The 15546-nt window shown below is 54.0% G+C and overlaps 1 protein-coding gene across 1 annotated transcript in view; it reads left to right on the top strand.

Moving 5' to 3' along the window:
• Positions 1–10460: 10460 nt before the first annotated feature.
• The window catches only part of NOL4L (nucleolar protein 4 like), a 127774-nt gene continuing 122688 nt past the window's right edge, over positions 10461–15546 (top strand). Inside the window, 1 exon segment of the mRNA XM_070941854.1 lies at positions 10461–10817. Within this exon segment, the coding sequence (XP_070797955.1) occupies positions 10461–10817 (357 nt within the window).

The following is a 15546-nucleotide window of genomic DNA, read 5'->3' as shown; positions in this document are numbered from 1 at the left end:
ACGACTGTTTTTCACATTTACGACTGTTGGCAGCATTCCCATGGTCACGCGATTAAAATTCAGACGTTTGGCCACTGTCTCACATTTATGACGGTTGCAGTGTCCTGTGGTCACGTGATCCCCCCACCCCCTTTGCGACGAGAAAAGTCAATGGGGAAGCCAGATTCACTTAGCAACCAGGTTTCCTAACTTAACCCCCGCAGAGATTCATTTCACACACGTGGCGAGAAAGGTTGTAAAATGAAACAAAAGCCAGTTAACAACTGTCTCGCTGAGCAACAGAAATTCTGGGCTCTTTATAATCTTTATAATTCAACAAAAATATGTGTACTACTACTACTAGAACGATATAAGCTTGTCAAACGTAGTAAATGTGATGAATATTATTTTATTTGTACTAAAGTGTGGATAGAAAGGGAATATTTTTAAATAGTATAATAGTGGCATAATTAAAAGTTAGGAAGGGGATGGAAAGGAGAGAGAGGGGGATTAATGGAATACACATCTTTATATAATAAGGTGAAGTAATAATAAGGGAGGAAATCAGAACTTGAACGATGGTAGCATTAAGAATGTTTGAACAATCTGGTGATTGGCATAAAAATAGCATGCTGAAATATTAAATAATTAAATAATGGAAGATTGTAATTTAACATAAACGTGTATGACTATTAGAACCATATAAGTCTGTTAAATGTAACAAATACGATTATTAATATTTTACTTGTAGTAAAAGGAATGACACTCAGAGTACGGTGATCGGCATAAAACTATTGAAATATTGAATACCTAAATAATGAAAGATTATAATTCAACAAAAATATGTGTGCTATTACCAGAACTATATAAGCTTGTCAACTGTAGTAAATACGATGAATATTATTTTATTCGTATTAAAATGTAAGACACTCAGGGGCCACATTGATAGGTTTGTAAAAAAATAATAAAAATAAAATAGAAAACATTTTAAAAATAAATAAATTCTGGGCTCAATTGCGGTCGTAATTCGAGAACTACCTGAATTTTGCCTTTGCTGCAATGGTTTGGGGAAGCTGGGCTCTGAATTTTTCACTTCTCTGAGATCCAATAGACCAGTGATGGCTAACCTTTTTGTTGTCGGGTGCCGAAAGTATCAGCACCCCCACCCCTGGTGTTGTCGTAACTCTGAACGGTCCTTAAACAACCGGTTGTATGTCAAGGACTACAGGTAGTAGTAGTCTGTTAATCTGTTAGTTGGACTTCCAGTAGATTCAATCCTGCTCTCTTAACCTGGAGGCTACATTGAGTTAATTTTAGCAGGCCTCACTATATGTCCCATGATTTAATCCTATTTTTAATTTCTCTTGATAGTTGAATGGACCCCACCTTGGTCTAAATGAGAGATGATCCTCTTCATGTTATTTTCGGTGTTTAAATATTTCCCCACCCCCTCAGGACATGTAATCCTCAAATTACAACAGTTCATTTAGTGACCATTCCAAAGTTACAAAGGCACTGAAAAAAGTGACTGCTTTTCACAGTTCCAACTTTTGGCTGCATCACGTAATCAAAATCCAGATGTTTGGCAACTGACTCGTATTTATGACGGTTGCTGGGGTCCCGGGATCCCCTTTTGCAACTTTCTGACAAGCAAAGTCCATGAGGAAGCCAGATTCACTTAACAACTGGGTTACTCACTTAACAACTTCGATGATTCACTTAACGACGGTGGCAAAAAACACACTTAACAAATGTCTCACTTTAGCAACAGAAATTTTGGGTTCAGTCGGACTATCTCTATTCACTTAGGCACTGCCCCACTTCAGATAATTATGGGCAGCTCCCAATATTAATAAAAAGCAATGTAAGGCAATGCAAGATGAATAATAAGAAACCAAATAAATAAAGAGCAAGGAAAAAAAAAAGCAGGAGCAAAAAACAGTCCTTTGGATGGTACCTGATTTTTGCAGTCGTCCTCAACTCACGACAGTTCGTTTAGTGATCATTTGAAGTTACAACAACACTTAAAAAAGTGACTTTTTCACACTTACGAGTTTTGCAGCTTTCCATGGTCACGTGATCAAAATTCGGATGCCTGGCCACTGACTTATATTTATGACGGTCGCAGTGTCCAGGGGTTGTGTGATCCCCTTTTGTGACCATCTGACAAACAAAGCCAATAGAGGAGCCAGATTCACTTAACAACCAGGTTACTGCAGCAATTCATGTAACAACTGTGACAAGAAAGCTCATAAAATGGAACAAATTTCACTTAACATCTATTGGTCTCATAATAACAACAGAAAATCTGGGCTCAGTTGTGGTCGTAAGTCGAGGACTGCCTGTATTATTATTATGTTTGCATTTTGTAAGCTGCTCAGAGTATTAAAAGATCAGGGCAGCCTTTAAATTTCCCAAATAAACAGATAGGGGCATCTCTCTGGGTTGACAGCCACAACTCTCGTGCCGTTGGTGCACGAGACGCTGGGTTCAAATCCCGCCCTCCCAGAGGACAGAAGAACTGTTAAGACACGCAGCCAAGCCCCTGTAGATCAGTTGATGTGAGCCAAGGCTGTCTAGTTTGCACCCAGGAGCCACTAAGAATCACGATGAGTGAGGGAATTCTGCGAGTTGGAGGTAGAGAAACGTTGGAGTAGACGCAGAGGAATAGATTCGGGGATTGAAATCATCTGAGCTGTTTGCAACTGATCTGAAAGGAGAGAATGCTGTGCTTAGCCCAATACTGTGTCAGACCCACAACCTGGTGGAGATGTGGTGCGTGCCCCCACTGGGACCTCGGCAGGGGCAAGGGGGCTTTTTAAAAATGGCCCGTCACAAGAAATCTGGATGGTATCCCGTGAGGTTTGGGAAGACTTGGAGAGTCCTTGGTGCTTTCTGAGCTGGGTAGTTTTCTTGTAGACATTTCATGACCCAACTAGGGAATGTCATCAGTGTTGGAAGGGAGGGAGCTGTGTGGAGAGGAGGAGGAGGAGAAGGAGGAGGAGGAGGAGGAGGAGGAGGATTGTCTTTGGTGCTCTCTGAGCTTGGTTGTTTTCCTGCAGATGTTTCATTACCAACCTAGGTAACATCATCAGTGCTACTGGTTGGAAAGTCTCCTTGTGATCCAGCAGCCACATATTTAGTTAAGTCCTGAGAATTTGGGAGTGACTAACCTGTGCGCTGTGACCTCTTCTGAGCAACCTCTCTATCTGCTGAGCCAAGCAGCTCCTTGGTCTACGTAGGCACCAGAAGTAGCATAGCACCTACGGCAAATTGTTGGTAGGTGGAGGACCCACAAATCAACTCGGTGAGTAGCACTGATGACGTTACCTAGTTTGGGTCATGAAGTGTTTGCAAGAAAACAACCAAACTCAGAGAGCACCAAAGAGTCCACAGTTGTCTTTGTCCTCCTCCTCCTCCCCCCCACTTCCTTCCTTCCCTCCTTCCTTCCTTCCTTCCTTCCTTCCTTCCTTCCTTCCTTCCTTCCTTCCTTCCTTCCTTCCTTCTAGCACTGATGATGTTCCCTAGTTGGGTCATGAAATGTTTGCAAGAAAACAACCAAATTCAGAGAGCACCAAGGACTCCACAGTTGTCTTTGTCCTCCTCCTCCTCCTCCTCCTCCTCCTCCTCCTCCTCCTCCTCCTCCTCCTCCTCCTCCTCCTCCTCCTCCCTTCTTGCACTGATGATCTTGTCTTGTTGGGTCATAAAACATCTGCAGGAAAACAGCTGAACTCAAGAGAGCACCAAGCACCCCTCAAAAGCCAACTCTGACAGAGGAAAGTCAGGGTTGCGTGAGGCACCTTCTCCTTCGGTGGAAGGACACCTGGTGTCCTAATTTGGAGCCCTTCCTTGGGGAGAGGTGGAAGAGACGACCTCCCTGCCACCCCCCTCCCCTCGGGTGATGATGTTGACTAAACATTTTGCAGATAAAATCAAGTTTCTTCCCTCTGGCCTTGGGCCCACCTGTGGAGCAGGAATGGAACATCTCCTCAAGGTTTCTGGGATTGGGTTTCATTTCGTGGGCTGCAAGGACATGTGGAGGGCTCTCTGGAGAAGAAGGTGGACCATCTGTGAGCTGGAACGGTGTCCTTCTGATCTGGAGGGCAGCTGTGAGAAGATAGGGGTTCAATTCCGGAGGGTACATTGTTTTAGACTGGAGACTAAAAACATACGATAAACGGTTACAGGAACTGGGCCTGGCTAGTCTAGTGAAGAAGAGGACTAGGGGTGACATGAAAAGCAGTCTTCTAATATTCGAGGGGCTGCCACAGAGGGGAGGAAGGGGGTCAAATTATTCTCCAAAGCCCCTGAAGGCAGGACAAGAAGCAACGCATGGAAACTAATCAAGGAGAGAAGCAACCTAGAATTGAGGAGGAATTTCCTGAAAATTAGAACAATTAACCAGTGGGACAACTCGCCTCCAGAAGTTATGGATGCTCCAACACTGGAAGCTTTCAAGAAGAGATTGGATAGCCATTTATCTGAAATGGTATAGGACAATGATGGCTAACCTTTTTGCCATTGCGTGCCAGGAAGGGGGGGCCGGGGTTTTTGCATGTGCGTGTGCCCACATCCATAATTCTATACGCCCCGCCCTGCGCATGCATGCGCCACCCCCCTCCCCCCCGCTCCTGGCACGCGATGGTCCAGTAGGCCCGTTTTTCTTTCTCACCTGGCTCCAGATCCTCTCTATGCATCTGGGGAGGGCGAAAACAGCCTTCCCCACCCCCTTGGAGGCACTCTGGAGGCAGGAAACAGCCCGTTTCCCTACTTCTGGTGGGCCCAGAAGGCTCGAAAATCAGCTGGCCGGAGCTGAGCTGGCGTGCCAGGTGACATGGTTCCATGTGCCACCTGTGGCACGCGTGCCATAGGTTCGCCATCACGGGTATAGGATCTCTTGCTTGAGCAGGGGGTTGGACTAGAGGACCTCCAAGGTCCCTTCCAACTCTGTTATTCTATTCTGTTAGTTTAATGAAAAGGAGGACTAAAGAAGACAGGAGAGCAGTCTTCCAATATTGGAGGGGCTGCCCCAGAGAAGAGGAAGGAGCTCAAGCGGTTTTCCAAGGCATCCGAAGGCCAGAGAAGGAATAATGGATGGAAACTGATCAGGGAGAGATTCAACCTGGAAATAAGGAGGAATTTTCTGACAGTGAGAACAATCAACCGATGGAACAGAAGTTGCCTTCAGAAGTTGTGGGAGCTTCATCACTGGAGGCTTTCAAGAAGAGACTGGACTGCCATCAGTCAGCAATGGTGTAAGGCAGTGTTTCTCAACCTTAGTAGCTTGAAGATGGGTGGACTTCAACTCCCAGAATCCCCCAGCCAGCAGCGCTGGCTGGGGGATTCTGGGAGTTGAAGTCCACCCATCTTCAAGCTTCCAAGGTTGAGAAACACTGGTATAAGGTCTCCTGCTTGGGCTGGCGGGGGGTTGGACTAGATGACCTCCAAGGTCCCTTCCAACTCTGCTAATCTGTAATCTTGCTGGAAGATGGGGGCACTGTGCCTTGAAAGACCTCATGGCCGCCCCTTCCTGACGAGAGCACAACCAATACGACCATGTGGGTGACCCACCCCACTGCCTGGCCTCCAAGCCTACATTTTGGAGGAAGGCCGTGGGGCTATCCTATGCAGTACAGGTACAGTCCTCGACTTACGACCCCAATCGAGCCGCAAATGTCTGTTGTTCACTGAGACATTTTGTTCCTGTCTTCATGCCAACGTTGTTCAGTGAATCCCTGCAGTGGATAAGTTCGTAACCCGGTCGTTAAGTGAATCTGGCTTCCCCTTTGACTTTTGCTTGTCAGAAGGTCGCAAAAGGAGATCACGCGAGACACACACACACACACACACACACACACACCCCGGGATGCCACAACTGTCAAAAATATGAGTCTGTTGTCAAGCTTCTGAGTTTTGATCACACGATCACGGGGAGGCGGCAATGGTCGTAACTGTGAAAAACCGTCATAAGTCACCTTGTTCGGTGCCGTTGTAACTTTGAACGGTCACTAAACGTACCGTTGTAAGTTGAGGACTACTTGTGTCTGGAGCTCCTTCCAACAGGGTTCAAATCTGGACACGGGCATCAACAGCATGAGTTGTTCTAGTGCAGTTGTGAACTAGTGCAACTTCTGGGACTTTAACAATGGGTGGACTACAAGCTGGCTGGGGAATTCTGGGAGTGGAAGTCCCCCCATCTCAAAGCATGCTGGCTGGGGAATTCTGGGAGTGGAAATCCCCCCATCTTAAGGCATGCTGGTTGGGGAATTCTGGGAGTGGAAGTCCTCCCATCTCAAAGCATGCTGGCTGGGGAATTCTGGGAGAGGAAGTCCAGCCATCTCAAAGCATTCTGGCTGGGGAATTCTGGGAGTGGAAGTCCCCCCATCTCAAAACATTCTGGCTGGGGAATTCTGGGAGTGGAAGTCCAGCCATCTTAAAGCATTCTGGCTGGGGAATTCTGGGAGTTGAAGTCCACCCATCTCAAAGAATGCTGGCTGGGGAATTCTGGGAGTGGAAGTCCTCCCATCTTAAGGCATGCTGGCTGGGGAATTCTGGGAGTTGAAGTCCACCCATCTCAAAGCATTCTGGCTGGGGAATTCTGGGAGTGGAAGTCCCCCCATCTTAAGGCATGCTGGCTGGGGAATTCTGGGAGTGGAAGTCCCCCCATCTTAAGGCATGCTGGCTGGGGAATTCTGGGAGTGGAAGTCCTCCCATCTTAAGGCATACTGGTTGGGGAATTCTGGGAGTTGCAGTCCAGCCATCTTAAAGCAGTGGCTAGGGAATTCTGGGAGAGGAAGTCCAGCTATCTTAAAGCATGCTGGCTGGGGAATTCTGGGAGTGGAAGTCCACCCATCTCAAAGCATTCTGGCTGGGGAATTCTGGGAGTTGAAGTCCCCCCATCTCAAAGCATTCTGGCTGGGGAATTCTGGGAGTGGAAGTCCCCCCATCTTAAAGAATGCTGGTTGGGGAATTCTGGGAGTTGCAGTCCAGCCATCTTAAAGCAGTGGCTAGGGAATTCTGGGAGAGGAAGTCCAGCTATCTTAAAGCATGCTGGCTGGGGAATTCTGGGAGTGGAAGTCCACCCATCTCAAAGCCTGTTGGCTGGGGAATTCTGGGAGTTGAAGTCCACCCATCTTAAAGTCCCGGAGCCTGAGAAATATTACTCTAGTCTAGTAGATTATCATCAGCGCTTTACAATCTCTCCAGATCTTTTAGATCTCACAATGGAGGTTGGAACCATTGGCCACGGTGTCCCCTTGGAATCCTGTGGGAACCCCAAACCCAGGTTTCTCCTAATGTCTGAACCTAACCTGGTGTTTCTTAACTGAAATATTATTCTGAAATGTTAAAGGTTTCTCTTGCTTGAGCAGGGAGCTGGACTAGAAGACCTCCAAGGTCCCTTCCAACTCTGTTCTGTTCTATTCTATTTTCTATCCTATTCTATTTTATTCTATATTCCATTCCATTCCAATTTCTATTAACTTTGTCAGCTTGGAAACAGGTGGACTTCAACTCCCAGAATTCCCCAGCATGGCTAGCTAGAGAATTCTGGGAGTTGCAATGACCCATCAGCAGAGAGAGTAAGGCGATTGGCTTGTTTCCACGCAAACTTTTATGTTTGAATAAATAAAAGGTTCGCTTTACAACCATGGCACAAAAGGTCGGGTACGGTTCATTTAACGACCGTCTTGCTTGGCAAGGGTTCACATTTGTGACTTTTAAGTGGAAGGCTACCTGTATTTCCGGATGATAAGTATTCGATGTGTTGTGTGAACCAGCAGTCTCGTGTCTTGGTTAAAGAAACCAAGCGTGCTTGTGATATATTTGCACACTTTGGCAGTTGTATCACATGCAGGGCAGTGTGGCATTTGACTTGAGGGGGACCCTGAAGCAAAAGTCCAGGAAAAAACCATGTTACTTTCTCCTATAATATAGTCCTCAACTTACAACAGCTTGCTTAGTGACCGTTTGAAGTTAGAACGGCACTGGAAAAAGAGACTTGTGACCATTTTTCCACACTTATGACTGTTGGCACCGTCCCCACGGTGACGTGATTCGGGTGCTTGATAACAGACTCACATTTATGACGGTTGCAATGTCCGAAGGTCACATGTGAGTCTTTTGTGACCTTCTGACCAGCAAAGTAAATGGGGAAGTCACTTAACGACCGTCTTACTAACTTACCAACTCCAGCGATTACCAAACGTGGCCCACAGGGTCTTAAAATGGGGGCAAAACGCAGTTGATGAATTTTTCAGCAACATAAATTTTGGCCTCAACTATGGTCGTAAGTCGAGGACTTCATCTATTCCATTCCTGCTTTTTTTTGGTACCTTTTCTCCAATAAGAGGCCTGATCGATATATAGATTATTTATTGGGTGCGTGCATGCTTGAATTCTGGGTGTTTTTTATTTTTTTACATTAAGGTGTGAATAAGAGTTATAATCCTTCGCCCCACCACGAAGGAAAAAACAGAATTCGAATAAATAATATATATTCACACAACACATTACCAACCCCGGTGTTTTATTAACAATTCGCACGTTATATTTGAAGCATAAATTGGTCGGTTTTATGTGAATGTGCCCGACTCTGGAAAGTCCGTGCAAGCTGAACGTTGAGTTTAGCACATGGTCTGAAGCATGTCCGAAGGGCTCTTGACGAGTGACCCTGGCCTAGCGCCTTGTGTGAACGGCCCCAGGGCACAAAAAACTCCCTGCCCTGGACTGCTAGTTCGCCCTTCCTTGCAGGAAGCCCCTCCGTTTCTCTCTGGGGTTGTCGGTATGACAGTCCCAGGCGCCTGGGGCAATCGGAGCAAGGCAGGCGGCCAGCTAGTTTCAGCCAGAAGCCGCGTGGCTTTTCCTGCTTTGCAAGGAAGGGGACGGGAGTTGGGGCAGGGCAGGGCAGGGGGAAGCCCAGCTGGATTGGCTGCCTCGGTAGAGCCAGGCCCAGATAGACAAGGCTGGACTAGGGAGGCTTTGCAGGTGTGGGCTGCAAGTTGCTAACACAGAGCAGGGATTGCAAAATTGTCAAAAAACCTGGATAGTGTATCTTATTCTGGGCGCAGAGGGGAGGGCCGAGGACTCCGTCCCCACCCTAGAGGGACCCCTCCAGGATTGCCCTTATGGGGGAGGTTCATTAGCAAAAGGTCCCAATTGGCATTTTTTGGTGGGTTTTAAAAAAATTGATATTGTTTTTGAATTGAAATGTGGGCCTTGAACTTGATTTAATTATTTTAAATCTATTTTAACTTTTGTGTACCAATGTTTTACTTTGGCTGTTCACCACCTTGAGTCCGAAAGGAGAAGGGCGGTATAGAAATCTGAAAAAAATAAATGAAATATATAAATGGCAAACAAGGCCCATAATCCCCTGCCTGCCAGCAGGGGAAAAAAGGGACCCGAGGCCACGCGGGGCATCCTTCCTTCCCCAGGCACGTGTGTGTCTTCCTTGGAGGCGGACTACACCACCCCTGCTCCCCAGCCACGCGGTGCCTCGGCCGCTTCCCCCTCCCGTCTCTTCTTCTTCTTCGGGAGAGGCGGACTACACGCCCCATCTTCCCCGGCCGGCAGGCAAAGCAGAGCAGAGCAGCGGGCCGGGACGGAAGCGCCGCCGGAGCTAAGCTCTGCCCGGGGCGGGCCGAAGGGAGTCCGGGCTGCGGGGCGAGGCGGGCCGAGCGGCGCTCCGCACGTGGCTTTTGGCTCTGCCCGGCGCCGCTTCCCAGCCCAGAAGCTTCCAGGCGGGAGGAGCCCGCAGAGGCAGCCTCGAGGGTCGGGCAGGCGAGGCGCTCCGGCCAAGCGGCTGTCCCGCCAGGAGGACGCCCCTGGGAAGCCTTCGCGTGGCCCGGCTGGGAAGGTCCCGCCGCAGCGCTTTGTCAGCGGCGGCTTGCAGGAGAAGGAGGAGGAGGCGGCGGGGCGCGTTCCCGGACCGTCTCCCGGCGGAGGCTCCCAGGACCGGCGCGCACTGTCCCAGGCCGGCTCGGCTCCTGCTGCTCGGCCGCCTGCCCCTCCGCCCCTCGGCCGCCCGCCCCGCCCCGTCCCTGGAGGAGGAGAGGCGGAGGAGGAGGAGGACGAGGACGGGCCCCCAACGCCGTCCGTCCGTCCGTCCGTCCGTCCTTGCGCGCTGCGTCCCGGGCGAGCCGAGCCGAGCCGAGGCAGGGAGGCGCGGCGCGGCTCTAACAGGTGGGATCCCGAGGCGAGGGGGCGGAGGAGGAGCGGAGGAGGCGGGCGGGCGGCGAGCACAGCGGCGGCAGAAGCAGCCCCGGCGAGAGGAGGGAGCAGCCCAGCCGGCGGAGCGCAGCCCCCGGACCGTCCCCGCTGCCCGGATAGCCTCGCCTGGTCCCGCCGCGCCAGCCGGACTCCTCCTCCTCCTCCTCCTCGTCCTCTCGCCCGCCTCCGCCGCGCCAGGCAGGGCGCAGCACCAGCGCTCGCTCGCTCGCTCGCTCCGGCCGGGACAGGACGACTCCCTCGGCTCGCCCGCCATGCCCAAGCCGCCGCCTCCGCCGCCTCCTCCTGCGCCGCTGCTGCTGCGGTCGGCCGGCGGGAACCGCCCCGGGGACAGCGAGCTGGGCCGGCAGTTCCGGGACTGGTGCCTGCGCACCTACGGCGACTCGGCCAAGACCAAGACGGTGACCCGGAGCAAGTACCAGCGCATCGCCGAGGTCTTGCAGGGGGGCGGCGGCGGCGGCAGCGGAGGCGGCAACGGCGGAGGGGAGAAAGGCAAGTTCCAGTTCTGGGTGCGCTCCAAGGGCTTCCGCCTGGGCAACGGCACCCGGGAGCCGCCGGCCGCCAAGATGGGAGCCGGGGTGGTCGTCTACGTGCCGGTCAAGACGGGGACGGTGAGTGTGCGGGGCGCGGGACGGGCTGGGCGTGGGTCCCGCATTGGCCCGGGGGGGGAGGCGGGGCGGGGATGCCCGCTGGGGCAGTCCGGGCTGGGATATGGGGAGGGGGGAGGGGTCCCGGGGAGGGGGAGGGGTGGGGGCTGCAACCTGCCTGTCCCGGAGAGGTGAGCAAGGCGACTCTGCCCCCCCCCAACACCCGTCCTGTTGCCTAGAGCTCAGGGAGGGGGAGGGGGCGGCCGGCGGGCTCTCCCCCAGACATCCCCTCCCCCAAATATTGCCCCCGGCCCGGGACGTTGCAGCAGCCGGCCTTCTGAGCGGCCCCCTCGCCTCCTGGGGAGGGGGAGGGGGAGGACGCCCCGCCCCCCTGCCGCCCCCACCCCTCCCCCGTCCCGAGCCCGTCCCGGCCAAGGGCAGCGCTCCTCCTCCGCCGCCTCCTCCTGCTGGGCGCACCGGCCGGGCGCAGGTTGCAGGTCGGCGCCGTCCCGGGCTCGTCCGTGCTGGCAGCGGAGCCGGCGGAGCGCCCGCAGGGAGCAGCAGCTCATTGTTCCTCGCCTGCCCGGGGGACGCCGCGCCGCCTCCACACCCCTCCGAGCCTGGCTGAGCCCAGCCGGCCGGGCCGCCCCTCCCTCTCCCTCTCCCTCTCCTCCGGGCAGGAGTCGCCGGCCGAAGCAGCGGCGTCATTGTTCCCGCCCGGCCGGCCGGCCGGGTCAACTTTCTTGCGGGGAGGGGGCGACGGGGGGGGCTTCTCCTCCTCGCCCAGCCTTTGCACGCCCGCCCGGTCCTCCCCCCGCCCCCCTCCTCCCCCTCCCCCTCCTCCTCCAGCCGGCTGTGCCAGGGTGGGGTTTGGCACCGGAGGGGGCGGCGGGCTGGGCTGCTCCATCCCCGCCCGTCCTTTGCACCATCTGCCCAGGAGATCGGGCGCTTGGCAGACAATTGGGCGGAGGAGCTGGCCTCGCCGGAAAAGTGCACTTGTGTGTGTGTGTGTGTGTGTGTGTGAGAGAGAGAGAGAGAGAGAGAGAGTGCGCGTGCATGGGCATGTGCATGCACGCGCGTGGAGGGGGGTGGTTGCGCGCTCAGGCCTCGTGCGCGCGCGCTTGCGCCTGCCTCTCTCCGCCCGGGAAGGCGGCCCCCACCCAGCCCCGCTCCAAGCGCCGCCGCCGCCGCTGCCCGCTGGTTGGCAGGGCGAAGCCTCCACGCGGAAGCGAAGTGGCTGTGCCAGCGCCGGAGGGAGGGGGAGGAGAGGGAGGGAGGGAGGGAGCTGTGGGTGGGTGGGTTGTGGGGGGGGCTTCCTCCTCCTCCTCCTCCTCCCCCCACCCGGGCCGAGGCTTCCCGCAGCTGTTGGGGAGGGTGCCAAGGAGAGGGGCTTGTCAAGGGCGGGAAGGAGGGTCCTGCCACAGTCCAGGAGTGGCATATGGGTCCGGGGGGCCCTGGCTGGCTGGCTGCCATCCCGTTGGGGGTGGGGGGGGGCTGGGGGGTGGGAAGGGTTGCGAGCCTTTTGTGCTGAGTTTTGCTGAGTGTGGTTGCTTCCTGCAAAGGGGTGGGGGGGAAGGAGGGCGCGGGAGGGGGGCAGCGTGCCTATCACAGCCAGGGTTGCTTTCCAGCAGGAGGTGAACTCAAATCTGATGGGTACTTCCCACTTAGGTTCTGCAGATGGGCAAACCCAGATGTGGCATATATATATATATATACATACACACATACACACAGAGTAACCTTTTTCTCTTCGGCTTGGTGGGCATTCCCCTTAAAGTGCCAGCTTGAGGGTGACAAAGAAGTCCAGTGTGTCATTCCTAGCACTTGTTGGGCAATTGTGCAAGCAGCACAATTGCAACGGCATCCTATTTAGGACACGACCCGGCTCTTGAAGAGGGTGTGTGTACGTGTGAGTGTGCAAGGGACCCGCCAGCTGTGTGGGCATCCCAAGAGGGGCAGAGGGCCGACACACACAGGGAGAGAGAGAGAGAGAGACCCATGCTCTCCATTTTTCACAAAGTCTGACCCAGGTTGCTCTGGAGCTATGTTCACACAACCACCTGAATCCCGGGTGGTGGTTGTGGCAGGGCAGTGGAAGGGGAGGGGGCTGCCTGTATGTGCACCCTAGTGCCCGGGGCGGGGCGAGGGATGTGACTCAGGTCATGTGAAAACAACCCATCTGGTTTGTTCAGCCTTGATTGCCCCTGGGAAAGTGGGGGAGTTTTCCAGCCGGTGATTCCTAGGCACTGCTGAATCTGGAGATGGCCCTGAGTGTGTGTGTGTGATTGTGGGGGTGTGGGGTGTGGGGTGAGGGTGACCTGGCCTTCTTAGCTCCTGGAGACTGCAGCGGGTTTTTTTTTTTGCAAGCCAGCTGGTCAGGAAGAAGGAGAGAGAGGGAGAGAGAAAGAGAGAGGAGAGAGAGAGAGAAATGAAGAAGGAAATTGCCTGCCCGGCCCCCCTCCCCGCCCGCCCCACACCCGCCCCACTGCTAGCCTTGCCATCTGCACCGTTTTTTCAGCTCCTAAACCCACCTGACCAGTTTTTCAGCTGCCCACATGGCTTCCCCTCTCCCCATATCTGGATTTGCAAGAATTTCGGAAATACATTTGTGGAGGTAACTAACGGAGTCGTTTCCCCTCCCTCCCTCCCAGTCCTGTCCCATTTGCCCCTCCCGGCCCTCCCCCCGGTTCAGACGATGGGACCCCCTTCTCCAAGGGAAGATGCCCTTCCACTTCCTCAACTCCCTGGGTTAAGGGAATCTTTGCAAAAAAAAAAAAAAGAGAGAGAGAGAGAGAGAGAGAGATGGGAGGGGGCTTATATGGGTCTGCCTGGAGGGAGTCTCCATTGGGACCCCAAGGTCACGCTTTCTGACGGCTGCCTTTTCAAGACGCCCAAGCTTGCCGGTGGTCTCTGGGTAGCCCCTGCAGAAAAGCCCTTCCTCCTCCTGGGGGGGGGGGCTGGGTAGGGGGGATTAGAGTGCCTTGCTTCTCACCCGTCTCACCTGGCATCCCCCTCCCTCCCCGTGCCAAGGGCAGCTCCCTTTCCTTTCTACCCCAGTTGCCCGATTGCTTCCTCCTTTAACCCTTGGTCCTTGGCTGGGAATGATGGACGTTGCAATCCGTCCCAGCTGGCTGTATCTCTTATGTTTGGTGCACCGGCGGTGGCAGGGAAGATGGAGGCAGGCGGCACTGTCTTTCCCTGCCAACGCTAAGCTCTGCCCCTTTGACTTCTTCTCGCTTTGGGGAGGGGGGTTCTTTTGCTCTGGTCCCCCCACCTCCACGGTCCTTGGGAACTGGGAACCCCACGGCCCGGTCCAGCCCAGAGGGGTGTCTGCAGAGAGCTGGCGCGCTTGGGCCGCCTCTGGCTCAGGGGATGTAGCTAACGGGGCAATTATTGTCCCAATTAGGAGCGCCCGGGGTCCTGCTGCCCCAGAGGTTGCCATGGAGCTTTCAACCGGCTCTTCCCCCCCCCCCCCGGCCCGGCCCACCCAGTCCTCCAGCCCCTCCCCTTGCTCCAGTGCAAAAGTCCCAGGCTGCAGACAAAAGAGGCCCAGCCGGGAGGGGCTGCCAGAAGCCCCTCTGCCAGGTGCTCTCAGCTCTGCAGTCGGGGCACGAGAAAAGAGGAGGAGGAGGAGGGCACCGCCCCCCCCACGGCGGGGGGCGGACACGGGACACGGGACGGAGGCCTGGAAAGGGATGCCCCAAGGGTTGGGGGCCGCTGGGAGTCTGGCACCTTCGGCCGGATGCTCTTCGGATGCCCCCCACCCCCATGTCCCCAATCCACACGAGGAGGAGGAGGGGGGGACTCTGTGGCTGGCAGCAGCCGCGTCTGGCCAAGCAGATGGCTCGGGAGGCTGCTGCTGGCAACGTCCGGCGGCTGCGTGTCACTTTCCCCACCAAGGCTTGTGGTGGTGGGGGAAACAAGGAGACAAAGAGCTTCCTCTCCCCCATGCCTCGGTCCTTCCCCCCCATCCCCAAGCCCCCCAGGCAGAGTACCTGGGGCCAAGGGGCTGCTGGGCTGCTCCGAGACCCCCTCCGGGCAAAAGCAGAAGCCAGAGGGGCCTTTGGTTCAACCTTGTTCTTGCTAACTTTTTTGCTCGCCGTTGATTCGGATCGGTGCGCTCTGCGCATGCTCAGAGATGCCGCTTTTGCGCCCTCCTACACAGGTAAGTCCTCGACTTAGGATGGTTCGTGTAGTGACCATTTGCGCTGAAAAAAAGCAGCCTAAGGATCGGTTTTTCGCATTTTATGACCACTGCAGCATCACGTAAGCAAAATTTGGACGCCGACTCACATTTACGACGGTCGCAGCGTTCCCCCCCCGGGGTCACGTGTTCCCCTTTTGTGACCTTCTGACGAGCAAAGTCGAGAGGGAAGCCACGTTCACTGCACAGCCTTGTGACTAACTTAACAACTGCCGTTGTTGTGACTTTGCAGATGTCTCCCTTAGCAACACAAATTTGGGGCTCCGTTGTGGTCGTAAATCGAGGACTACCTGTAATTTATTTATTTTTTTTTTAAATTTGATTTATATGCCGCCCTTCTCCGGAGACTCAGGGCGGCTTACAATGCGTTAAGCAATAGCCTTCATCCTTTTGTATATATTTATACAAAGTCAGCTTATTTCCCCCACAAACTGGGTCCTCAATTTACCTACCTTAGAAAGGATGGAAGGCTGAGTCAACCTTGAGCCTGGCGAGATTCGAACTTGCAGTAATTGCAGGCAGCTGGTGTTAATAACAGGGTGCCTTAGA

The sequence above is a fragment of the Pituophis catenifer genome, unplaced genomic scaffold (genome assembly GCF_029215685.1).
Source record: "Pituophis catenifer annectens isolate HBS135680 unplaced genomic scaffold, rPitCat1.0.hap2 SCAF_3, whole genome shotgun sequence".
In the NCBI taxonomy this organism is placed as follows: Eukaryota; Metazoa; Chordata; class Lepidosauria; order Squamata; family Colubridae; genus Pituophis; species Pituophis catenifer.
This window is presented reverse-complemented; position numbering and strand designations above follow the sequence as displayed.